The 27,321-nt window shown below is 43.5% G+C and overlaps 1 protein-coding gene across 1 annotated transcript in view; it reads right to left on the reverse strand.

The window, feature by feature from the left end:
• Nucleotides 1-17,916, reverse strand: part of CHMP4B (charged multivesicular body protein 4B) — a 54,599-nt gene extending 36,683 nt beyond the window's left edge. Inside the window, exon 1 of the mRNA XM_030309768.1 lies at nucleotides 17,705-17,916. Within this exon, the coding sequence (XP_030165628.1) occupies nucleotides 17,705-17,894 (190 nt within the window). The 5' untranslated portion in view covers nucleotides 17,895-17,916. The remainder of the gene's footprint in view (nucleotides 1-17,704) is intronic.
• Between the last annotated feature and the right edge of the window lie 9,405 nt (nucleotides 17,917-27,321).

A 27,321-nucleotide genomic window follows, 5' to 3' on the forward strand; every position in this document is an offset into this window, starting at 1 on the left:
TGTCACTTGACCACCTACTGCCATTCATGTGACAATCCTAGGATGGAAACACAGACAGTGGGTATTCAATAAATATTGGTTGAAGGTAATTATTTATCTTCTCAATTAATGGGTACTAAAGTACAACTACACATTATCACATGACCATCCCTGATTTTTTCTGGAATTGGAAAAGCATCCTCCAACCTGAAGACTGAAAACCTCTGGGTTGGTTAAAGAGTCCTGAGTAGGGAGACATTCTGATCTAGGTCCCAATCCAAGCCAGACTCCCAGAAAGCAGAGCCAGGAGGCTGTGTCCTATCTCTAGACCTTGGTGTCCTCAGCAGAACAACAAAAGGGTAGGATTAAAAGTACCCTTAATGGATCCTCTCAGCTCTGCTCTTTAAAACCTCTCACCCTTAGGCCACTCTCTGGAGCAGTGGTTCTCAAACCTAGGAGCTTCTGTCCCCCAGGGGACATTTAACAGTGTTTAGAGAGTGTTTTTTTGTTGTCACAACCGGAGGAGGAATGCTATGGATATCTAGCAAGTAGAAGTCAAGGATGCTGCTAAACATCCTGCAATGCACAGGACAGCCCCCTCCGCACCAAATTCTCTGGTCCAAAATGTCAATAGTCCCAAGGTTGAGAAACACTGCTCTAGAGACCACTGAGAAACTGAGCTTGTTGTGGTAAAAGAATGGAAACCAGGCTGGGAAATGCACAATGCTAATGCTGTAACAGACTGTGAATGAATGCAGTGAGCAAAGGCTCTCAAACCATTCTAGACACATATAAACAGTCTCTTGGTTTTCTCTCTGGCACTAGTCCCACTTTGGATAACATAATCCAGTCATTCTGAGGACCCCCAACCTTGCCCTCCCCCTCCTCCTCAACCTGACCCACACCTTGCTAAAGCTGGCAAGAGAATCTGAAATTAAGCATTAACAGCAGGGAGCCAGGGGGCACCTGGGTGGCTCCATTGGTTAAGAATCGGCTTTCCTCAGGTCATGATCTCACGGTCCCTGAGTTACAGCCCTGCGTTCACAGCTCAGAGCCTGAAGCCTGCTTTGGATTCTGTGTCTCCCCCTACCCCCGTCCCTCCCCCACTCATGCTCTTGTCTCTTTCTCTCTCAAAAATAAACAAACATTAAAAAAAAAAAAAATAGCAGGGAGCCAGAACAGTGCATGGTATAGTAGGAAAGCACCTGACTGGAGCTCTAGCCTTGACTCAGTCCCTACGGAAACCACTTAATTGTTTTGAGCCCTGGTTTCCTCCTCTGCAAAATGGGATTAAAATCACAACCTGTCCTATCTTATAAAGCTTCTCTTTCAAAACCAGATCATGTATGTGAAAGTACTTTGGAAGCCACAAAACCCTATACAAATGTGAAGTATTTCCCTGCAGAATAACCTACACTGTACTTACACTATGTAAAGAATAGTATAAAAATGTATTTCCAGGGGCACCTGGGTGGCTCAGTCAGTTAAGTGTCCAACTTCACCCCAGGTCATGACCTCACAGTTCGTGAGTTCGAGCCCCGCATCAGGCTCTGTGCTGACAGCTAGAGCCCGGGGCCTGCTTCAGATTCTGTGTCTCCCTTTCTCTCTGCCCCTTCCCCGCTTGTGCTATGTCTGTCTATCTGTCTGTCTGTCTCTCTCTCAAAAACAAATAAACATTTTAAAAAATGTATTCTCAAAGACAGGATTTTGTCCATTGATAAAATTATGAGCACTGAAGGCTATGGAGTCCTGGCCCTATCGGACACCAAAAATACCAAAACCCACGGTGATGCAGCCCACATTAGGATCCCCCAAGACTTCTGGATTGGACCAGTGACTCTGTACTCTGAATGTCAGCTTTCTCATCTCTAATGGGGGTGTGGGGTGTAATATCACTTACATGGGTGGTTGGAAAAAAATCAAACACGATCAAGTCTGTAAAGTATATGGCATTTCCCAAAGACAGGGGAATGTTTTCATTTTCTGAAGATATTTCTAGTTCTGAAAATAATCTTTTTACTTTGAAAAAGTTTTTTAGAATGATGAAAATAACTTAAGAAAAGGTGTTTCCATACTGCTCTGTCCTTTACACCTCCAAAATTACCTCTAAAATCTAAACATGAGGGGGCACCTGCGTGGCTCAGGCTTAGTCCGTTAAGTGGCAGACTCTTGATTTTGGCTCAGGTCATAATCTCGAAGTTCATGGGTTCCAGCCCTGCATCGGGCTCTATGCTTACACTGTGGAGCCTGCTCTGGATCCTCTGTCTCCCTCTCTCTGCAACCCCCCTCAAAAATAGTAAGTAAATGTTAAAAACAAATTTTTTTTAACAATAAATAAATAAAATCTAAACATGAGAAAGGCTGTCTGCCACCACCAGCTCTGCAGCCCTGTCTGCTAAACACAACAAGCTGGATGCCAGGCTGATACTAGCTCCCTCCTTGGACATGCCATAGAAGGCTATCAGAGCCCATTACAACTCAAAACCCAAATTTTCTAACTTCAAACTTGCCAAGAAATCTGCAACCATTCACTGACCTTGTACAAGATTCTAAAAGGAGAAAATGCTCTGGAGAGGTGGAAGCAACTGGTATACTTGAAGGAGAATTAAGAAACTAGCAATTATTTGAGCTTTAAAAATTTTTTTAAATTAAAAATTTTTGTTTGTTTGTTTTAGAGAGAGAGCACGCGTAGGGGAGAGGGGTAAAGGGAAAGAGAGAATCTTAAGCAGGCTCCACACTCAGCGGGGAGCCAGACAAGGGTCTCCTTCCCATAACCTTGGGATCATGACCTGAGCCAAAATCAAGACTCAGATGCTCAAGAACTGAGCCACCCAGGAGCCCGCAATTATTTAAGTTTTAAATATCATCCTTGTTAGTTAACGTTTCAAAGTCTAATCAACTCTGGGGACACAGGCTGATCAAAGCCTTCACCCTAATGGGGAGTCTTTCTGATGGCCTTGTTGAATACCAACTCCTCCTCAAAACTCTGCAGAGAATAGCAGCCAGGCTACACATGTACAAGTCTAATTTTTGCTCTTACAACTATCAGGTCTTTTAAAGCTTATAAACAAGAAACTTACAGTTCCTGTTTATGCATACAGTAAATCATTCCTCAAGTTTATTCCTACTTTCTTTTGTAAGAAATAAGACAACTGTAAAGCGAATTTGCAGTAATTATTAGAATAAGCTGTACTTTAAATTTAGTATTCTAAAAGTAATTCTTTCATGACTAAGCTAAGTTAAACATATATCCACTCTTATGTCCGCCTAAAGGGGATTCCGATTCAAATAAAGTGCTTTTAAAAGCACCACATATATTTCCATGTTCCTGGGTTTTCTTTCTCAGAAACTTTTTATATTAATTCAAAGTTTCAAGCACTTACACATTTTGAGTTCTTTCCTACTGTAATATTCTATTATCTGCAAAAACTATTTGATAAAAATATAGATTCAATCAACACACACATACACACATACAGACTGTTTCAGTTACCTCCACTGCATATCTTATACTCTGAATTCTGAATATGCTTCTAGAACAGATCACACTGTACCCTGATTATATCTGATTATTTGTTTGTCACTCTAGCTAGATTGTAAAGCATCACAGAAGGCAATGCCTTCACTTGCATTTACCCAATAAACTAGGACAGTATCTGGCACATAGCTCAAGTTAATATATACTTAGCAAATGGGTTTGTGAATGAAGAAAAAGTTTCTAGCTACTCTTATGTTTTAAACTGAAGTATAACCATACAATATTAGTTTCACGTGTACAACATAGCGATTTAACATTTGTATCATTATGACACTTACATATATTGCAAACTGATCACCATAATAAGTCTAGTTTCCATGTGTCATAAGTTAAAACGGTATTACTGACTGTATTTCCTATGCTGTACATTATACCTCATGACTTATTTCATAACTAGAAATTTGTACCTCCTGATCCCCTAACCCATTTTACTGCCTGCCCAAACCCCATCCCCTCCGGCAACCACCATTCTGTTCTCTGTATCTAGGAGTCTGGGTTTTTTGCAATCCACTTTTAAGTGAAATCATGTAATATTTGTCTTTCTCGGACTTATTTCACTTAGCATTATACCCTCAAGGTCCATCCATATTGTTATAAAGATTTCATTCTTTTGTATGGCTGAGCAGTATTCCAAATACACTCACAACTTCTTTAATCTATTCATCAATTGACAGATACTTGGGTTGTTTCCACATTTTGACTATTGTAAATAATGCTGCAATAAACATTGGAAATGCATATATCTTTTCAAATTAGTGTTTTTGTTTTCAACAGATAGGTACCCAGAAGTGGAAGTGCTAGATGTGGTAGTTCTATATTTAATTTTCTGAGGAATTTCCATACTGTTTTCCATAGTGTTTGTACCAATTTACATTCTCACCAATAGTGTACAACAAGGTTCCCTTTTCTTCACATCCTTACCAACAAATGTTATATCTTGTCTTTTTTATAACAGTCATTATGACAGGTATGAGGTGATATATCATTATGGTTTTGATTTGCATTGCCCTGATGATGAGTGATGTTGAGCATCCTTTTAAGTGCCTATTGCTACCTATATATCTTCTTTGGAAAACATGTATATTCAGATACTCCGTCCCATTTTTTTAATCAGATTTTTTAAATTGTTATTGTGGTATGAGTTCTTTATATATTTTGAATATTAACCCCTTATCAGATACATGATTTGCAAATATCTTCTCCGATTCAGTAGGTTGCCTTTTCATTTTGTTAATGGCTTCCTTCACTGTACAGATGCGTTTTAGTTTGATGTAGTCTCATTTGTTTATTTTTGCTTTTGTTGTCCTTGCCTTTGGAGTCAGATCCAAAAAAAACATTGCTAAGACCAATGTCAAGGAGTTTACCACCTATGTTCCCTTCTAGAAGTTTTACGGTTTATTTTTAAAATTTCTTCTTTACATTTATTTGTTTTTGAGAGACAGAGAGAGACACAGCACAAGTGGGGGAGGGGCAGGGAGAGAATGACTCACAGAAACTGAAGCAGGCTCCAGGCTCTGAGCTGTCAGCACAGAGCCTGACACAGGGCTCAAATTCACAAACCGTGAGATCATGACCTGAACCGAAGTTGGATGCTTTACTGACTGGGCCATCCAGGCTCCCCTAGGAATTTTATGGTTTCAAGTCTTACGTTCAAGTCTTTAACCCATTGAGTTAATTTTTGTATATGGCATAAACAGTGGTACAATTTCATTCTTTTGTTATGTAGCGGTCCAGTTTTCCCAAACCCATTTATTGAAGACACCATTCCTTCTTCCATTGTATACTCTTGCCTCCTTTGTCATAAATTAATTGACCATAGATGTGTGGGTTTATTTCAGGACTCTTTATTCTGTTCCATTGACTTGTGTGTCTTTTAGGCCATACTACACTGTTTTCATCACTACAGCTTTGTAGTATAGTTTGAAATCAGGAAGTGTGATGCCTCTGGCTTTGTTCTTTCTCAAGACTGCTCTGGCTATTCAGGTCTTTTGTGGGTCCACATAAATTCTAGAATTATTTGTTCTAGTTCTGTGAAAAATGCCATTGCATTAAATATGTAGATTGCTTTGGGTAGTACAGACATTTACACAATATTAATTCTTCCAATCCACGAGCAGGAATATCTTCCTATTTATTTGTATCTTAATTTCTTTCATCAATTTCTTATAGTTTTCAGGTCTTTCACCTTCTTAGTTAAATTTATTCCTAAGTATTTTATTCTGGTTTTTTTTTTTTTTTTTGGCTCTTTTCAGTTTATTGCACAAAGGACTTAAACTAGTCCAAGTTAAAAGCAGACCCCAAATCATCATCTTTACAAGAAGCTATAGGTTTTTAAACAATGTAACAAAGGACAGAAAGGAAATTCTACCCATTGCGAGGAAATCCTCACTTAAGCTTCAGTGAGCCAAAGGCACTTAAAGCCCATGAACCTTCAGCTGGTTGTCCTTAGCCCGTCCAATCTCTAAGAGGGAGGAACTGGCATATATTTTTTTTTAATTTTTTTTAACGTTTATTTATTTTTGAGACAGAGACACAGCATGAACGGGGGAGGGGCAGAGAGAGAGGGAGACAGAATCAGAAGCAGGCTCCAGGCTCTGAGCCATCAGCCCAGAGCCCAACACAGGGCTCGAACTCATGGACTGTGAGATCGTGACCTGAGCTGAAGTCGGACGCCTAACCGACTGAGCCACCCAGGCGCCCCTGGCATATATTCTTACACTGGTCACCCTGTAGCTAAATTACTTCTCCATATTCTGGATGCTCAATTAAAGTACTATGACAGGCAAATTTCTTCTTAAACACCTTCACTAGTTTTTGTCGTAATCATCAACAATGCTTTAGACAGTAGTAAAGGTCTTCCTGCCATTTCTTTGTTGAATTCTTATATATATAATCCTCAGTGCCAGCAGGAGGCAGATCATCACCCTTACTTGCATCAGCAAAGGGGTCAAAAGAGTGGAGGTTCTGGACAGTGGAAATAAATATGATTTCTTTTCTTTGGTGGAAAAGGCCTATAGGAGAAGGGGTGGGGAAAAGGTGGGGGGAGGTGATAGAGCATCGGGGAAGCAAGCGGGTTCAAGGGGGAGGCAGCTGAGTCCCTCGTGGCGGCTCAGTCACCAGGGCTATTTTATTCTTTTTGATGCAATTGTTAAGTGGGGCTGTTTTCTTGTTTTGTCTTTCTGATAGTTCCTTATTAGAGTATAGAAATACAACAGATTTTTGTATATTAATTTTGTACCCCACAACTTTATTTATTAATTTATTAGCTCTGAGAGTTTTTTGGTGGAATCTTTAAAGTTTTCTATATATAGTATCATGTCATCTGCAAATAGTGATAGTTTTCTTCTTCCTTTCCAATCTGGATGACTTCTAGCTACCTTCTTTTAAAAGGGACCATCTGAAATGAAATGCAAATGTTTACCTATAAAGCACTAAGACCAAAAAGATTTGGGATCTCAGCATCAAGGTCCCTAAACAGTACACAATGTCCAAATCCATTTCAAAAGCCTTAGTTTCCTTTTCTCAAATATACTACTCTATACTCAACACAGCTAGATAAAAGGAGAGGTTCTTCTGCAACTTCCAGTCACAACTCTAGATCTGAGGTGGTGTCAAATACCAAACATGAGTGTCTACACCCAATCCCCACCCCAGTCGACCCCACCCCACTCCAACCTATAGCTGCCTACTTGTTTAAGGACTAACACAAAAGATCACATTGTCATCTCAACCCTAAACTGGAGAACTGCTCCTTTTTTCAAATCTCTACCACATATGCCATTTAGGGTGCTCCTGTGGCTGGCCCTTACAGACACTACCGCACTTTAATTATTCCTGTCTACCAAGAGTATGGGCTTTCTGAGAGCAGGATCATTCGACAGGCCTCACACTTGATGAATTGGATGAATGTCTGAACTTCTGCTTTGGGACTTGTAGAGCCTTCAGCTCTAAGCAAACTCAATTGCCCTGATTGTTCAATGAGAGAAAACTTTCCTCAGCAGGTTGTGCCAAGTCCCAGGCCTAGCACCCCAAGCAACCTGGTGCTTGATTCACTATCACCCCAAATCCAGAAAAATATCATTTTATGGAATCAAACAGGGCAGGTTCATGATGGAATTCCCTGCACTGATCCTCTCCCACCATTTATATACTTCATTATCCCATATAACTCCTTTCCCCCTGGCTGAGAAGTTCTCTGAATCTTTTTTTACTTTATCCATAAGTTCCTGAGAGGTACGCTTAGGATGGCTGTAAGACTCCAGTGAAAAAACATATGGGTTATTTAGTTGTGGTAACTTTTTTCCTCTGAAAGAGCCACAGATCTGTTTAACAGATCTGTAGGATCCACTGGGCCAAGCTGTGTCTTTTTCACTGCCTGGAAATCCACACAGCATCTCAGATGGCTCCTAACATAGAACTGACTCTCAGAGAACATCTGTCCCTCCTGATGCAGAAAACTGGTGGATCAGAACACTACCAATGCCATAGAAACAGAACAGGAAACAGCCAGAAAGCCACTGAACCAAGAAATCACATTTGAAAAATCATTTCTGGTAGAAAAAAAAACTTAAAAAAAAATTCATTTCCTAGCCACCCCCCAACCCCCAAGTGGAATTAATTCCTCTTCACTTGGGGTTTTTATAGCACTCTATACAAGCCTCACTGGGTAAAAATTCTTTACCAACTGGTCCCCCCACTAGGCAGTAGTGCTTCCTAAGGATGGGAACTTCGCCCAACTTGCCACCAGGGTTGCCAGTGCCTAACAATCAGTGGGTCCTCATGACTGACAGCTTGACTAAATACTTCTCAATTACCCAGATGACTGACTTCTTTCATGAAGAAGGCCATTACCCCATTAGCAGGATATGTGCTTCAAGTTTTTCAAAGGTGGGGGAGCCAGATTCTACTGAACCAACCACATTCTGTGGCCTCACTGGGTTTGGAGATAGCTGAAGGCATCTGGAAACTGATTGAGTTAGATAAGAGTTCAATCTCTGAGCAGCAACAGAAGTGAGCAAACTGACCAAGAAGACGGCATCCCTGAGTATCCAGGAATGAATATTGACATGGGCATATAAAAAATGCCCACTATTGTCATTTAACCCCCACAACAGAGAGGTGTTTCTCAAACTTTAATGTGCATACAAACCACCTGGGGATCTCATAAATATGCAGGTTCTGCTTCTGTAGGGCTGGCAGGGACTGAGAATCTGTATTTCTAACACATTCCCAAATACTCCCATGGACTACACTTTGAGTAGCAAAGTTGTAAAGGAGATATTAAATACTGTTTTTGCAGCTGAAAAAGCTGATGCTCAGAGATATAAGGAAACTTGCTGCATATCACAAAACCAGCAAGTGGCAGAGGTGGAATATAAGTCAGGTCTTCTGATCCTAAGCCCATCACCTTTTCCACCGTACCATGCCATTAACCTTTTGACCTAAACAGCCACAACCACGGAGATGTATAGTTTTCCTGCATCCCTCAAATAAGCCCTCCAGCCAGTTTTGCCTTGTATGGAAGAGGGAAAAGGTAGAACTACAAATATCCACTATGGGAGAATCAAGACGGCTAGATGCTTTTGTCAAGAATTTCAATCATCCAGGGGTACTTGGGTGGCTCAGTCGGTTAAGTATCCTAAACATCTGACTTTGGCTCAGGTCATGATCTCATGGTTCGCGAGTTTGAGCCCCGTGTCAGGCTCTGTGCTGACAGCTCGGAGTTTGGAGCCTGCTTTGGACTTTGACTTTCTCTTTCTCTCTCTCTCAAATATAAAACATTAAAAAAAAAAAAAAAAAAAAGAATTTAAATCATTCAACCCTTCAGTTAAGACTCCTTAAAGACCAAACTATAGTGGTTCCTAGATGTTCATTCTTTTTTTTTTTTAATTTTTTTTTTAACGTTTATTTATTTTTGAGACAGAGAGAGACAGAGCATGAACGGGGGAGGGGCAGAGAGAGGGAGACACAGAATCTGAAACAGGCTCCAGGCTCTGAGCTGTCAGCACAGAGCCCGACATGGGGCTCGAACTCACGGACCACGAGATCATGACCTGAACTGAAGTCGGACGCCTAACCGACTGAGCCACCCAGGCGCCCCAAGATGTTCATTCTTTTATTAATGAAAGGTCACCAGAAACATAATTTGCTTAAAAACAAAAAACCAAAAACCTGTCTCAGTGATATGGAAATTATCAGGGCCATTTAGTACACAGAATCAAATTAATTCCTAGACAAATGGCTAGCCCTGCATGTTCTGGCCTATGCTGCTCAGACCTTGGCTGGAATATTCAGAAATTCAGCTCTGCTCACTCCACAATTTAAAGGAAACACCGATAAAGAGGAGCACATCCAGAGGAGGGTAACAGGGAAAGAACAGAAATACCTGGCAACAGCCAACGGAACAGAGATCTGTCCTAGAGAAGTGCAGGCTTGAAACATTAAGCACTATCTTCCCTGATTTATCTTACTGAAGGAGGATTAGACCTGTTCTCTTTGGCCCCAAGAGGCAGAATTAGCAATTAGCTTTCCCAATGGAAGAAACGCTGTTCACAATCCTGTACTGTCAGAGCCAGGATTTGCCCCCAGGCCTTGTACCACATTCTTTTTACGAGCCCAAACTGCTTCCCTACAGAGCTACCACCTCAACCTGTACTGCAAGTAGGCACTACAGGAAGAAAGATCTCAGTTCCAAAGAAAGGTGATTTTATAGTCAGAGCTATCCAAAGACAGACGATGCTGTAGTATGGGAGGATAGAGCACCTAATACAAATCCTGTCAGCAAAGAGGTTCAATCGGAGGTTAATCGCTTGGCAGGAATACTGCAAAGGGAATTTGGGCACCGGATGGGTGGCTGAGTGAAATGAACCTGCCAACCCTCAGAGGTGAATTAATCTATTCCTGCTGTATTGTCCTCTAATACTTCATTTGTACACTTACCATGCTTTGCCTTTTATCAGTTACTTGTACATGTATGTGTCTTCCTCACTGAAGTGTGAGCCCTTGTAGGGAGAAAGTAGTGTCTTATCCATCTTTATATCCTTTATTTTGCCCAAGACTATACATGGGAAACCAAGGACACATTGACATCTCTCCTATGTTCCAGGCACTCTGCTAGGCACTTTACATGTATCAACTTATTCCATATCCTCACAAGAATCCTAAGAAGTAAGTATTATTTTTCCCCTTTTTATAGATGGGGATATTGAAACTCAGAGAGGATAAGTAACTGCCAAGGTACTGCTGGTGAGTGGTGAGGCCAGCATTCAAACAGAGAAATCTTTTGCCTAAACCATCATGCTGCCTTCCTCCCGGAAGGAACTCTATAAGCATCTGCTGGTTTGAGCCAAACACCTTAAAAACAGGCTATATTATATCCAGATAGGTCTGTTCTTGTTTCCTGTTGCTAAGTTCAACTTTTCCTTCTAAATATAACCATCTATCCTCAAAATGACCATTCTAGAATTGTATTGTTTGAAGATCCTCTCACTCTTTTAAAGACAATGGCACAGCATAAAAAATTCTGGGCAAGAGGCCCAAATTTTCATAAACCTTTCCTACCCAAAGGAATTCCTCAAGACTCCAAGAGCTTCCCTTCTCCCATTCAGCCCTGGCTCCACCTCAGGGCTCTGGACCACTGGAAACAAATCAGGTCCTGGCTTTCTGCCTCAGGGATATAGGGCTCCCATACATCTTCACAAGCTATTTTCCAAGATCTCGCTCTCTGCACACAAACCCAACCACGGACAACACTAAATTTCCCTGAGCAAAATAGTCAAGCTCAAAGGTCCTCACATGTAGCTAAACTTCCAAACAAAATCTATCTTGAATTTCAAAGCACATTATAAACCTCCTGGCAGGCACTTAAAAATATTTAATCTCCCTGCCAAATGGGGCAAAAAAAGATTTTTGTCATTTGAATCAAAGGCACCAGCATGTTTGGACAGCCAACACATAAGGCCTCTCTGACACTCCATCTGTCTTAAGAAGTAAACCAAACCCAATCTGGCCAGCCATTTCTTCAAACAAGAAACTTAAGCGTCACCAAGGGAAATTCCCACTGCTCAGTTCCCTGGGTGAGTTTTGGATTTTCCATCCCAGGGCCTCCGGAAAAGGAGATCCTGCTGACACATGCACCAATAAGATGCTGTACTTTTCCACCTGATACCCTGAGTCTAGAGAACCAAAAGGCCACATTCACTATAAATGTAACTTATTAAGATGTCTTCCCACATGCTAACATTTTAAAGCAATTCTATTAAACATGAGAGAGTCACCCTGGCTCCAGCAATGAACAGGACCTAATGATGATGTATTTCCTGTGAGCACACAGCCTCTCTACATCCATCAGACATTTTCGACTAAACCTAAATTAACCTGTAAATGAACTGATTTGCATCCATAAATCCAATAGACATGTATTGGTGTAGGGTGTTTAAGGTACCCAGTCTCATACCCATTTCTTAATCTTATACAGTTCTTGTTAAACTAAAATATGATCCTTTCTACAAGTTGTTTTCATCTTTATTAAAACAGGACAAAAGGCAAATCTGAACCACCTAGGGTAGATACTTCATAACTCATTACAATGCCTTAAGAAGAAAAAAAAATCTTTGATATTTGATCATCTGTCTTAGGGATAAAACTAACAGGGTACTGTGGAAAGGAACCAAGAAAAAAAACCTAAGTTTGAGTGATTTTTGTCAGTTCACCTAGACTGATTTCCATCCACTTCTCAGTTAAAGGACTTTTCCATTTTGACAATCAAACCAAAGAAATCTGAGCAGCGAGGGGCACCTGGGTGGCCCAGTCAGTTAAGCGGCCAGCTCTTGGTTTCAGCTCGGGGTCATGATCTCGCAGTTTGTGAGTTTGAGCCCTGTGTCGGGCTCCACACTGACAGTGTAGAGCCTACTTGGGATTCTCTCCCTCTCTCTGCTCCTCCCCTGCTCCCATACTATCTCTCTCTCTCAAAATAAATAAGTAAACTTAAAAAAAGAAAGAAAGAAAGAAAGAAAGAAAGAAAGAAAGAAAGAACAAACCTGAGCAGCAAAACCTTTACCAGAAAAGTATACTTTCATACCCACAATGTGTCACACTTTTTTATACACCATCTTAGCTCATCTTCACCAAAGGTTATGTGAGATGAATATTATTTCTACTTTATACAAAAGAAAAGGTGATGATATTTAAGTCCCTTGAATGGCAGGGACCATGTCTGGTTTCTCTATATTTCCAGCACTGAGCATGGGGCCTAGGACACAGTTTAAGAGCCTACCACATGCTTAAGAATGAATATGTGGGGTGCCTGGGTAGCTCAGTTGGTTGAGTGTCCAACTCTTGATTTCAGCTCAAGTCATGATCCCAGGGTCATGAGATTGAGTCCTGCATTGGGCTCTGAATCAAGTGTGGAACTGCTTAAGATTCTCTCTTTCCCTCTGTCTCCACCCCCCCCATAAATTAAATAAAATAATTTAATATAAAAAGAATGAATACATGACTAAAGGAAAGGAAAAGAAATTTGGCAAAAATATGCAATCCAAATTTTGCTCCAGGCCCCTAACTAAAACTACTTCCTAGAACACATCTGTGTACTGCAAATAATCTACTTGAGCTTCAGAGATTTGTTTTATTTATTTTTAATTTTTAATTTTAATTTAATTTTGAGAGAGGGGGCGGGGAGAGGGATAGAGAGAAACCCAAGCACGTTCCACACCCAGCATGGAGCCCAATGCTGGGCTCGATCTCACAACCCTGAGATCACAACCTGAGCTGAAATCAAGAGTCAGATGTTTAACTGACTGAGCCACCCAGGCACCCCTTCAGAGATTTGTTTTAAAGGACAATTTATCATCTTTCCAATGTGTATGCCACAAGGACCTGGCCGGGCTGGGCAACAGGGCCGGGCGTGGTCCTATCTCACTTCTTTTCCCCCCACTCAGCACCACACCTTGCCCAGGTGGGTGTTTAATGAGCCGAGTGATGACAAAGGTAATGATGATGCCTTCAGCCATCATGGGAGTAAACAGAACACAAGATGCCCACAGCCACCAGAAGAACTGGTCTCTGAATCAAGTTACATCCTCTCTTGAGCCTCATTTTCTTCTCTGTACAATGGGAATAACAGAACATAGTCAACAGATGGTTTCCATTAATTTAATAGATACTTACTGAACATTAACCATATGTCAGACCCTATGCTAGGGGACACAGTGATGAACATAAGCATCCAACCTACCTCAAGGAGTTCATAATCTCACAATGGATGCTGTGAGACTCAGGAAAAAAGAAGTTTTACAAACTTCAAAGGACTACACAATTATGAAGTATTGCTCCTCCTCTGTGTTTCTCAGCTTGATTAACGGCATCACCATCCACCCAGTTGTCCAAGCTGTAAACCTGGGAATCGTCCTCAACTCCTCCCTGCTTCATCCTGCCCCCAAGTCCCATAAATCACCAAGCCTCTTTTGATTCTCCTTCAGAAAAGTCTGACATGCATTACTTCTCATCTAGTTTTTCACGCTTCTACTCTAGGCCCTTTGTTCCCACCTGAATAATTACAGGTCTCCTTATAATAATGATAATGGCAAGCATTTATTGATCACTTACCATATGGCAGGCATATGCTAAGAGCCTTGCACGCATAACACAATTTAACCCAATAAGGTAGATATTAGTACTCCTATTCACAGAGGAGAAATCTAAGGTTCAGAGTAACCAGCCCAAGGCACCAGCTAGTAAATGATAAATCTACGGCTCAAATCATGTCTATAAGATTTTCTATCCTTATGTCTTAATGGATTCCTGCCTCCAGCCCCTTCCTGGTTGGTCTACACTCCTTACTTACTTTTACGCTGCTGCTGGTATACTCTTTGGAAACCTAAGCTGATCTGTCTCTTCTGCATTAAGACAGCCAGTGGCTCCTCAGCATTTCCAGGTTGAGGTCTGAGGCTACAGGCCAGTCTGCAGTTACTTATCTGCTGTCTCACCCCGTATCACTCTCACTGCTCCCAAACTCCCTGCTGACCCGTCTCACACTTCCCTCATCTCTGAAGCCCCCCTTGCCCTTTCCCTTCCAGACAGGAACCTCCTCCTATGCAGCCTCAGACCCATGTTCACACGTTTCAGCACCGACTGGTATGTTTCTCTCCCTTCTCTACCCCTTCCTCTCTTCCTCCTCCTACTCCTTTTCCTCCTCCACTCTCTCACTCTCTCTTTTACACACACAAACTACAACAAAAACACACCCACTACCAATCCTGAATTCCTGGAAGGCACACACAGTGTATTTCCATCTGATTGTGCAGATCCCACCACAGTAGCAAGCTAATAAGTGACTAACTGGATGGTATGTGGTGGTGTTAATACCTCACAGCACTATCCCAATAGGCAGATAAGACCTTGATGCTAAAAGACTTCTGGTCTAAAAGACCAGAAGATGCTAAAAAAGAAGGGCAGCTTATAGTAGCTCCTGTCCTCTCAGCCAAACTCAAAGAGACAGACTGGGGGCACCTAGGTGGCTCAGTCAGTTAAGTGTCTGACTCTTGATTTTGGCTCAGGTCATGATCTCGAGGTTTGTGGGTTCAAGCCCCGCATCAGGCTCTGCACTGACCATGAGAAGCTTGCTTGGGATTCTCTCTCTCTCTCTCTCTCTCTGTCCCTCCCTTCCTCAAAATAAATAAATAAACTTAAAAAAAAAGAAAAGGAAGAAGACAGACTGTTTTCAGCAAAATTATTACAACGAACTGAGATTGGTCCTCCACAGTCTGCTGGTACCCTCTCTAAGCCTCTTGAAAGAAAATTCAATCACCTCTAAAACTGCAAAAACTAAACTAGCTCCAGACCAAAAGACCTCAGAAGAATCTCCCTCTCAGATGGGAGATGAGGTAAAGTGATACCCTCTCCTCCATCACCCTGCAACAGGCAAAGCGTTCCAAAATGCAGACTGCTAAAAACAAAGACTCTAATGAACAATAGAGGATCCTGACTGAGGGAGAGTCATCAGAGAAAAAAAGCTAGAGGCAGCAAAATCTAACCCCGTTCTCTATCTCCAGGGCTACCTACAACTGGCATCCAGGCCACAAATGGACGACAGCAACTATCTCAGGCCTCCTTGCTCCCACTCTCACCCCTGACCTGTGTACTTTCCAAAGAGCAGCTAGATGGTGTTTTTAAAACTCTATCAATGATAAGGACACACATACCCTGCAACATCTTGCCACCCACTTGAAATAAAATCCAAACTCTACCAGGAAGTCCAAGGTCCACTCAATCCCCATCTTCCTAGTTCATACCACTCTCCCCTTCAATTGCTACACTCCAGACCCAGAGGTCTTCTGTTTCTTAAAACAGGCCAACCTCCAGGCCTTTTCTTATGCTGTTTTCCCTGAGTGGAAAGCTCCTCCTCTAGCTTTTTACAGAGCTGGTTTCTTAAGGCTCAGTTCACACTTGACTTTTTAAAAAAGGTCTTCCCCTGGCACCTCTTTTCCCATTCCAGTGCACCCTATCAGATCATCTTTTTTTAAGCACCCACCACCACTAGACAATATTTTTTTCACTTATTTTCCTATTTCTGTCTTCTCATTAGGGTGGAAGCTGTGCTTTGTTCATCCTGTGAATATGCAGCAAAGAAAAGCACTCAAAAAATTTTTTCTAGAGTATTTGTTGACTATCAGCAGAGAAGCACCCTCAGGATAAGCTATTCTGTTCTTCTGTTAGAACGTAGAAAACTACTATTTAGCCCCTACTATGTGCTGTAAAGTCACTGTAAAGAAATGATCTTCTTGGGGCGCCTGGGTGGCGCAGTCGGTTAAGCGTCCGACTTCAGCCAGGTCACGATCTCGCGGTCCCTGAGTTCGAGCCCCGCGTCAGGCTCTGGGCTGATGGCTCAGAGCCTGGAGCCTGCTTCCGATTCTGTGTCTCCCTCTCTCTCTGCCCCTCCCCCATTCATGCTCTGTCTCTCTCTGTCCCAAAAATAAATAAACGTTGAAAAAAAAAAAATATTTAAAAAGAAATGATCTTCTTTCAGAGAGGTAAAGCAACTAGCTCAAGGTCACGCAGCTAGTAACTAGCAGACTTCTAAATTAAATACTTGTTTGTGCAGTTCCTCAATCCCTCTCACCTTTGCTTCCCTCTGGGGGCGGGAGGAGGCGTTGTCACCCTATAGTTCAATCTCATATTGCCATAACAACAAAATGATCAAATATCTCTAAACTGCTTTACAGTTACTAAAGCATTGTCACGTTCACCTTAAGAAGAATACAAAGCACTTGCCCAGAAAGCCATACAACAACAGAAGTATATTAAAAGCATGCCTCGAGGTTCACTATCCCCACCCTGACCCCCAGTAGAGGGGACTGAGAAGGAGTCACGGCCAATGGAGGAATGGAGTCCTATTTCTGGTTCAGAGGGATGGGGAAGGGATGGGGAAAGGATGGGGGAAGCCATGGGGAAGCCGTGAGTCACCCGTGAAGGCTTCTGCTGCTACCAGGAACTCTGATAAGCCCTGGCTATGAGACAGCAAGCAGTGAATCACAGATCTGGAAGGCACTTGCTGATGGACGGGGAAAATGAGGCCTCAAGAAGGAAAGCAACTTACTCAAGTTCACTCAGCAAGTGAACAGAGACGGTACCAGGGGTCTCCACTCTCCCACTCCCCTTTTCTTTCCATCAAGGAGGTCTCTCAAGGCGAATTGTGAGTGGGAAATGGGGGAAGGGCTGGGGCAGCTCCTAGACCCCCCCCCCCCCAGAGGGTCAGGAGAAGGCAGGGCGAGGACAAGGAAGGGTACATGAGTTAGGATGGGGGGCAGAAATGAGCCAATAAGGAAGAGACAGCAGTGTCTCGAAGGTGGGTGAGGGCAGGCCTGAGAGAGGAGGAAAAGGCGGAAGAGAACAGAATATAGGGCGGGCGGAGGGAAGTGCTGAGAAACCAGGATTCGAAGGGGCCTGGGGGGTAGGGACAGCCTGAGGGGAAAGGCAGGAATGAGAGTCTGATGGTGGAGGCGTCCAAGGCCCCAAGGGACACTCAAGGGAGCCAGAGGGGAGGGGTCCGGAAAGGCCCAGAAGGGAGTCTGACCGGGGAGAGTTCCAGAGTCTGGGCAGCCCCCGGGGCGTGTCTGACGACGGTGGAGTCCGGGCCCGGAGACCCTGAGAGGAGCCTGAGGAGAGTCCGAAGGGACTGGGCCGACTCACCGCGCTTGTTTTTGGTGCCGTGCTTCTTGGCGGCGGTCAGCTCCTGCTCGATCTTCGTCTCCAGGAATTCCTGCTTCTTACTTAGCATCTCCTCCGTGTCCCGTAGCCGCTGGATGGCATCCTGAGGGGTCGGGCCGCCCTTGCCGGCCTTACCCCCTCCGGCCCCGAACAGCTTGCCGAACACCGACATGGTTGCTGCTCGCCGCGCCGGCCTGCGCCGCCCGCTCCGGCTCGGCTCGGCTCCAGCGCCCGCTCCTGGCCCCGCCGCTCCCTGCCGCCACAGGCCTCTCCGCCGCCTCCGCCCCGCAGCTGGGCTCGGCCGCGCCACCTCCCACAGGCCCCCACGCCCGGGGCCGGCTAGCGTCAGAGCAATACGTCGCTGACTACAACTCCCGGAGGGCAACGCGCCGGCCGTGCCTCAAATCTAATGGAAGGAGGCGCACTGCATGCCGGGAGACTATAGTCTTCCGGCTTGAGGCGCTCCGCGGCGCGTCTTTTTGGTCCAGCTAGAGTCAAAGGGCGAGGTGGCATGCTGGGAAATGTAGTCTCCTTGGAGCCCGTTCTGTAGAGGTAGAAGGACTAGAAGAGAAATAACAATATTTTTTCAAAACGTTAATTAGCATTATGTACATTCTGTGATCCAGGAATTGTGCAAAGTGCTTCACACACATTATCACATTTAATTCTCACAAGCCTAATGATAGATAATACTGTTCCTATTTTGTAGGTGAGTAACCAAGACTCAGAGAAAGTGAGTGGCTGACTAGCTTAATTGACTAGTCCTGTCTTTGTATACTTTGTTCCCTCTATCTAGAATGCCTTTCTACTCTTTATTCGCCTAGCAGGTTCTTGGAAACCTAGTAGAAACTAACAGCCTTGGCACTGGAGTTAGACTGCAAAGGTTCAAAATGCACCTTGCAACTTAGGCAAGTTACTTCCCCTACTCTGTGTGGCTTCCTGTCTGAAACTGTAAACTAGAAATGATAATAACAAGACCACCTCCAAGTTTATATGAGATAGGTAACGTAAAGTGCTTATTTAGCATGGCCTAGGTAGGTGCTCAAAAAGTTATTCCTTATTCTTGGTCATCATTATACACACTAATAATTAAATCAGGAAGAGACCCAGAACTTTCAAAAGTAGTAGAAGTATTGAAGAGTTTTTTGTCCGTGCATTATACAGATCACTGTGGTTATGGGGCCACATTTCATTGTTTTCCCTTGTCCTTTGCTGTCAAGAATCACTTCTCCCTTGGGGCACCTGGGTGGCTCAGTCAGTTAAGTGTTCAACTCCGTTTTGGCTCAGGTCATGGTCTCCCAGTTTGCGAGCCCCATGTCGGGTTCTGCGCTGGCAACTAGGAGCCTGCTTGAGATTCTCTCTCTCCCTCTCTCTGACCCTCCCCTGCTCATGGTCTCTCTCTTTCTCTCTCTCTCTCTCTCTCCCTCAAAAAAAAAAAAAAAAAAAAAAAGTCACTCTCCATCCATTAGCACTGAGGCAGCATCTAGTGGCCAATACCTACCCTAAGCCAGCATTCTAATTTGCTGCTTCCAATCTTTTATTTGGAAGTCTTGTTACTTGTCACTTAGCCTTGTATGAAATCAAAGGGTAAACCGGTTCTGAGTGAGGGTCTGAAGTGCTCTCCAATAAAGAAAAACATAGCTTCTCAAAGTGCTTTTTTATCCCTTTCTGGATCTTCCAAAAATGTGAAGTTGTTTTGAAGAGAGTTTCAAATAAATGAAAGTTTAACTGAAAATTTTCTCTATTATTTCACATACAAGTCTTGTCTCCTTCCCAGACTATGATCTACATGTAGATAAAAACCTACCTCACATTAAAAATAATTTTTTTTAATACCTCAGAAGTTGTTGTTCTTATTGTAATCAGCCACAGTCCCAGCCTACATACACAGGGAACCATTTCCAGAGGATGGGAAAGTTTATTTCACCCAACTTTCCAGGTTGGAAGGAATTTTTCAAATGTGAGAGACATGCCAGAACTGTCAAGAATCACAGCTGCATAAATTATGAAACATAAGTCACACTTGTGCTTGTTTTGTAATTGAGATATTGCAAGCTTTTATCAAAATACAAAAATATCAATAAGGAGGCTTCATTAGCGCCTCCTCGTGGCTACAGCAACCCCTCCATACTTAAGCAATTTATTTCCTCCCCTCTTACCTAAGTCATGCTGCAATCAGGCATACAGGTAGCAAAAGACTTGCTGGCTTTGAGCCATGACTCAATGAATATATGAGCAGGAGACACTATAGGCCTTACCACCATCAATGTTTTATATTGCTGTGGGATAAACTGAGGGTGATAGCAGAAGCCCTCATGTCATAACTGGAGCCGAGAAAAACATCTTAGGGATATAGTAACAGAACATTTCGATTTTATCTTGAGTACCAACCCCAGTCAATTGGTGTAGGGTGCTCAGATTGCTGGATTGAGAAGAATTCTCAGGCTGCATCAGGACTCCCTGAAAAATGTGCTGAGATCTATTTGTGATGTCTACCTGGAGTGTGGGATAGGAAGTGGTGATATTTGGGCAAGGTAGCTGCGATCCTGGCTGAGAATCCAACTGCCTTGGTAGAAATTCATAGGGTCGGCTGACTCAACACAGGAGAGCCCGGGGTTTTCCTGGAATTCATTTTTTCTGGTCTCTTGGGCAAATGCACAGCCTTTTCAAGCCATGACTGACTGGTGCTAAAAATTATGTGAAAGGGGTGTCTGGGTGGCTCAGTCGTTTAAGCGTCTATTGACATTGGCTCAGGTTGTAATCTCATCGATGGTGAGTTCAAGCCCCACGTCGGGTTCTGTGTTGACAGCACAGAGCCTACTTGGGATATTCTCTCTCTCTCTCTCTCTCTCTCTCTCTCTCTCTCTCTCTCTCTCCTTCTCTCTGCCCTTCCCTCTCTCTTTCTCTCTCTAAATAAATAAACAAATAAATAAGTTTTAAAAATTATGTGAAAAGAGTGACCTATCATTACATGCAACAACCTGGATGATTTGCAGATATTAGGCTGAGTGACAGAAATCAGAATCAAGTCTGTATGATTCAATTTATACAGAGTTCAAAACCAGGCAAAACTAATCTATGGCGATAGGGGTTAGAATAGTGGTTACCTTCAGGTGTGGTACAGACCAGGCAGAATGATATTTGTGGAGTGCTGGACAGGTTCTATATCAAGATCCAGTGGTGTTCACCTGCCTGTATACAAATTAACCTGTCTTCATAATGAAGATAACTGCCCTTCACATATCTTATGTACTTTACTAAATATATTGCCATTTTTAAAACTTGTCTGGTAAGAGCAGCAATAGAAGCATACAGTTTTTATTAATTTGCAAAGTACTCTCACTTACAAAATCTCATCTGCATCCACCAAAGCCCCAAGAAATAAGCATTACTATACCATCTACTGCTTACTGTTTATTTATTTTTTTAATGTTTATTACTTTTTTTTTTTTTTTGAGACAGAGAGAGACAGAGCATGAACGGGGGAGGGTCAGAGAGAGAGGGAGACACAGAATCCGAAGAAGGCTCCAGGCTCTGAGCTGTCAACACAGAGCCTGACACGGGGCTCGAACCCACCAACTTCAAGATCATGACCTGAGCTGAAGTCTGCCGCTTAACTAAGCCACCCAGGCACCCCTAGAATTTGCTGATTTTTAACTGTAAAAAACAGAGTACATCCAACACCCTTTCCTGATAAAAAAAACACTCAACAAAGTAGGAATAGAAAAGAGCTGCTCAATCTGATAAAGAACATCTATGAAATGGGGCGCCAGGGTGGCTCAGTTGGTGGAGCATCTGACTCTTGATTTTGGCTCAGGTCATGATCCCAGGGTCGTGGGATCGAGCCCTGAGTTGGGATTCTCTCTCTTTCCCTCTGCCCCTCTCCCCCACTCAACACGTTTTCTCTCTCTCTCTCTCTCTCTCTCTCTCTCAATAAATAAATAAATAAATAAATAAATAAATAAATAAATAAATAAAAGTGAAAAGACATCCCATGAAATGGGAGAAAATAATGGCAAATCCTATACCTGACAAGAGGTTAACATTCAGAGTATAGATTTTTAATTTTTATTTTTATTTTTACTTATTTATTTTAAACATTTATTTTCTTTTGTTTTAAATTTTTTACGTTTATTTCTGAGACAGAAAGAGAGGGACAGAGCATGAGCAGGGAAGGGGCAGAGAGAGAGAGGGAGACACATATTCCGAAGCAGGCTTCAGGCTCTGAGCTGTCAGCACAGAGCCCGACGCGGGGCTCGAACTCATGGACCGCAAGATCATGACCTAAGCCGAAGTCGGACACTTAACCGACTGAGCCACCCAGGTGCCCCAACATTTGTTTATTTTTGAGAGACAGGGATAGAGCACAAGCAGGGGGGTGGGACAGAGAGAGAGAGAGGGAGACACAGAATCTAGATTTTTTATTTTTAAAAAAATGTTTATTTTGAGAGAGCGTGGGGGGGTGGGCGGGGAGGGACAGAGAGAGAGGGAAAAGAGAATTCCAAGCAGGCTCCACTCTGTCAGTGCAGAGCCCAAAGTGGGGCTCTAACCCATGAACTGCGAGAACGTGACCTGAACCAAAATCAAGAGTTGGCCGCTCAGCTCACTGAGCCACCCAGGTGCCCGCAGAATATACTTATATTTAAAAACCCTCTTACAACTCAAAAAACAAAAAGACAAGCCGGTTAAGTGTCTGACTCTTGATTTTGATTCAGGTCATGATCTCATGGTCTGTGAGATCAAGCCCCTGTCAAGCTCTGCCCTGACAGTGTGGAGCCTGCTTGGGATTCTCTCTCCCTTTCCCTCTCTCTCTCTCTGCCCCTCCCCTGCTTTCTCTCTCTCTGTCTCAAAATACACGTTTGTTTGTTTTTTTTAATTTTTTTTTTCAACGTTTATTTATTTTTGGGACAGAGAGAGACAGAGCATGAACGGGGGAGGGACAGAGAGAGAGGGAGACACAGAATCGGAAACAGGCTCCAGGCTCTGAGCCATCAGCCCAGAGCCCGACGCGGGGCTCGAACTCACGGACCGCGAGATCGTGACCTGGCTGAAGTCGGACGCTTAACCGACTGCGCCACCCAGGCGCCCCTCAAAATACACGTTTAAAAGAAGTTTTTTTTAAGACAAACAACCCAGTCAAAAGGCACTAAATTGTATATGCTAAAATAGTTAAATTGGTGAATTTTGTTACGTGAATTTTCTTTTCTTTTCTTTTTTTTTTAATTTTTTTTTTTCAATGTTTATTTATTTTTGGGACAGAGAGAGACAGAGCATGAACGGGGGAGGGGCAGAGAGAGAGGGAGACACAGAATCGGAAACAGGCTCCAGGCTCCGAGCCATCAGCCCAGAGCCTGACACGGGGCTCGAACTCACAGGCCGCGAGATTGTGACCTGGCTGAAGTCGGACACTTAACCGACTGCGCCACCCAGGCGCCCCACGTGAATTTTATTTTCAAAAAAAGTGTGCTGAAGTCATGACAGGAAAACATGTTTTGCTGCCCACAACACAAACCCAGATTAGAACTGAGGCTCTGCCATTCAGCCATGTGGCAAGGTGTGCCATCCGACTCGGTTTCCCAACTGTGAGAGACACTATCTTCCTTACCGGGCCATTTTGAGGATTCAGTAAGAACATAGGTAAAGAGCCTGGCACAGAATATGCACCCAATACACATTTATAAAATAAACAATAATAGTAACAACAGGAATAATAATTAATTACTGACATCTATGGGCCCTCACTTTGAGTCAGATGGCTGACAAAGAATATCTCATTAATTATCTGACTATAGCCCTATGAGGTAGGTACAGATTATAGCCGAGGAAACAGAAGTTTACAGAGTTTGAATGACTTGCCCACAGTTATACTGATGAAGTTTTTTGGTGATGAGAGGGGGGGCGGGATTCATAGGGTTTGGAGCTGATGGCCAAGAAAGAATTCTTGAAGACATCTTTGGTGCAAAAATGGTGATTTTATTAAAGCACGGGGACAGGACCCATGGGCAGGAAGAGCTGCACTGGGGTTGTGATGGGTAACTCATTATATACCCTCAGGTTGGGAGGGGGTCAGGGAAAGAGGATGTCTCTAAGGAATTTTGGAAGCAAGGTTTCCAGGGGCTAGCTGTTGCTAGGGAAACACCATTTATCACCCTTTAATAAAACCTCAGTCATGAGACCCCTCAAATGCATATGGGGGGCCATAAGCTTGGAGCATGATTGCCAGCATATATCCTGGGGCAGTTGAGATAAAGGAAGTAGACTGACTGGATCCTCGAGGTTGGGACAATGTTAAGCCAAGGTTCTCTTTTGTCCCTAGCAAAGTGTCATGTTGAAGGCAGCTGAGCTCCTAGAGGGAGATCACTCTGCTGGTTTCAAGGACTTGTCAATGGGCTATAGGCAGTAAGGGAATTCAATTTTTCATTTGCCTTAGTTTCCCACATTACCATAGCAAGCACTTAAACCCCTTTCCTTTGTTCTTGGGTAGCCGGGAGTGTCTGAGGAATATCACAAGATCCCACCTGGGGCAGGGGGTGGGAGGTGTTGCTAGCTTGTGCTTTGCCCCTCAACTTGCCTCATGCTCTCTCATCAATACCATTATTAAGTGACGTGGCTGGCATTTGAACTCCCAGCAAACAATCGGAAATCTTTATTGAGTACTTCATGCTAAGCAAGACACTGAGCTGAGCGTTTACATCCATTACCCCATCTAGCCTGCACACCTGCATGAAGTGGGCATTATCATTGTCCCCATTTTATATTATTAAGTACTGGGGAAACAGAAGTTGAACAGCTTGCCCAAGGTCACACAGCTTGTGGGGGCAAAGCTGAGAGTCTTACTGTAACAACAACCTCCTTAACCTCTCTATTCTACACTGCCTTCATCCAAATGAATGAATGGATAGAGATGCACAAATAAACACAAATAAATGAAGTGTGATGAGCCCGGGAGCAGGTATGAATGACCTCCCTGGGAACAGGGCACAGTTAGCAGTAGGGGTAGGAGAGACCCAGCAGAACCTGAGAGAGGCAAGTGGGGAGCGGGGGTGGAGACTGCTCTGGAAGGGCCCCTGCCCTTGAGTTAATGGTAGGTTCCAGGGCCTGCCTACTCCATACCTCTGCATCCAAGCATGTGTAGGCCATGCAACAGGCTCTGTGCCCTAGAGGGTCAAGTGCTTCCTTCTGAAAGGCTTTTCAGGCCACCCCATACAATGCTGCAACATGCGCCCCACCCCACACTCACATTCTACTCTCCTCTGCTTTTTCTTTTTTTTCTATAGTACTTATCACCTTCTAACGTATTATATAATTTGCTTTTTTGCTGTTTATCATCTGCTTCTTCCACAGATCATTACTTGTTTGGCTCATAATGTGTTGTCAATGCCTAGAAGTATGCCTAGCATATAGTAGGCACTTAATAAAAACATTTGTGAAATGAATACATGAGTGGGCTGAGGGAGCAGTGACTTGGGGGGCAGGAGAACTAGATTTGGATTTAGCCTTGCTATGAGACCTTGGACAAGACCCCTTCCCTCTCTGTGCCTCATTTTATTCTCCAGGATTCTACAAAGGGCTCAAGGCCCTGAAGTTGGGCCTCAGCCCCTGGCCTCAGGATTCTGTGCCTGACCACCCATAAGCCATCCTTGGTGAGCAGGGGTTCACCCCCAACCCTGGGGTGGAACCTGCTGGGCTTTCTGCTCCCACCGTACAGGACCTGAGAATCCGTGGGGGGCATTTGCTGGCAGCTTTGGGAGGTTGGGAACACCTGCAGCTGCCACCTCCACTCCAGCCTTCCCAAGGGAGACAGAACTAGTCCAACTGGTTCTGCTAGGCCACACCAGACACCTGCTGTGTCAACTGAGATTTCTAAACCACTGTCATTTGTCCCAGATGGTCTCGGCTTCCTCTTAAAACAAAGGAAAATGGGGCTTTACAGTGCATTGGGTTAGCCTACATGGCAGATGCTTACTGAGGGAAACTTACCCTTGGCCTCCATGGAACGGGAGGAGGGGTGGTAGAGTGGGTCTTGTTTCCTCAAAGTGCTGTTGTTGGTTTATTCAATAAATATTGATCGAGCAATTCCTGAGCAGTTCTAGGCACCATAGATGTATCAGCGAACAAAACAGAAGAGTCCTTGTCCTTGTGGAACTTTTGATTTTTAATGAGGGGAACGGACAATAAAGAAATGTCTAGGGGCACCTGCCTGGCTCAGACAGTGCAGCACGCGACTCTTGATCTCAGGGGTGTGAGTTTGAGCCCCCATGTTGAGTTGTAGAGATTACTTAAAAATAAAATCTTAAAAAAAAAAAGAGAAATATCTAATATAGTGTCAAGGATGACGGATAAAAAAGAAGAGTAAGGGACTAAAGTGTGATGGGGGTAGGGTGGGAGCTATTTTAGACAGATTGGCCAGGGAAAGCCTGAGGAAATAACTTTTGGACAAAGGTAAATAGAGGGAGGGGGCCAGCCATAGGAAAATCTGGGGTAAGGGCATTCTAGACAGAGGGAACAGCAAGGACAAAGGCCCTGAGGCAGGAACTAATTTACATGATGGAAAAGCAGCAAGAGGGCAAGTATGGCTGGAGTAGAATGAGAGAAGAAAAGAGTGGTAGGAGACACGGGCCGTATCATGTAGAATCTTGAAATCTACCAGGAAAACTTTAGATTTCATTCTGGGAGATATTGGAAGCCACTAGAGTTTTAAACAGGAAACTGGCATAATCTGATTGAGGCTCTAGAAAGATCCCTTGGGCTGCTGTCAAGAGAATGGATCATGGTGTAGAGAGAGAAAGCAGGGAGATCAAAGAGAAGGCTGATGCAATCATCCATGCAAAAGAGGCTTGCAGCCTGGACAGGGTAGCGATGGCGGAGATGAAAAGTGGTTGGAGCTTTGGAGGAGTGATTTAAAAAAAAAAAAAAAAGCCCCAAATACTGGCCTATCAGAGCTGGTGAGAGCTTTAGCGATCCTAAGACAAGGTAGGAACTTTGGTGTCTGTCAGCCCTGGGTTTGAAGCCCAGCTCCACACATTCTAACTGAGTCTTTGGGCAGGTTGTTACACCTCTCTGAGTGAGTCTCGGTTTCCCCATATATAAACTGGGCATTATAAGAGAGCTTGCTTCCAAGGGGTATCTTGAGGACTCAGTGACATGTAAATAAGACACAGAGCACAAGGTTGGGCACTTAGTGGACAATAAAGTTAGCTATGACTCAATTCCCCACGTTTGTTGAAAGAGAAACTGAGGCCAGCTAGCTTAGAGGCAAATAGAGGACTAGAAGAGGAAGGGAGAAAACAAAGCACTATTTATAGGGTTCTTCAAGTCGTATACCTCAGGTCCAGACAGTAAGATGATTGAGGAGGTCAGGAACATAAAAAATATCATGTGACCCTCTCTGGCCATCTTGTTCTCCTACTCTTGAAAGACGTGGGAAATTAGAATTATGTCTCTACTGTAAAACAAATCAACACAAGTATGGCAAGTAGCAACTGACATCCAGCTGCAACATCAAGGAGACAGTAGAGAAAAACAGGAACTATGGCATCCAGAATGTATGTACCCATTTAAAGGGGCTGCTAGCTCAGCTCCACCTGACTGCTGTCTCC

This window comes from Lynx canadensis, chromosome A3 (genome assembly GCF_007474595.2).
Source record: "Lynx canadensis isolate LIC74 chromosome A3, mLynCan4.pri.v2, whole genome shotgun sequence".
NCBI lineage: Eukaryota > Metazoa > Chordata > Mammalia > Carnivora > Felidae > Lynx > Lynx canadensis.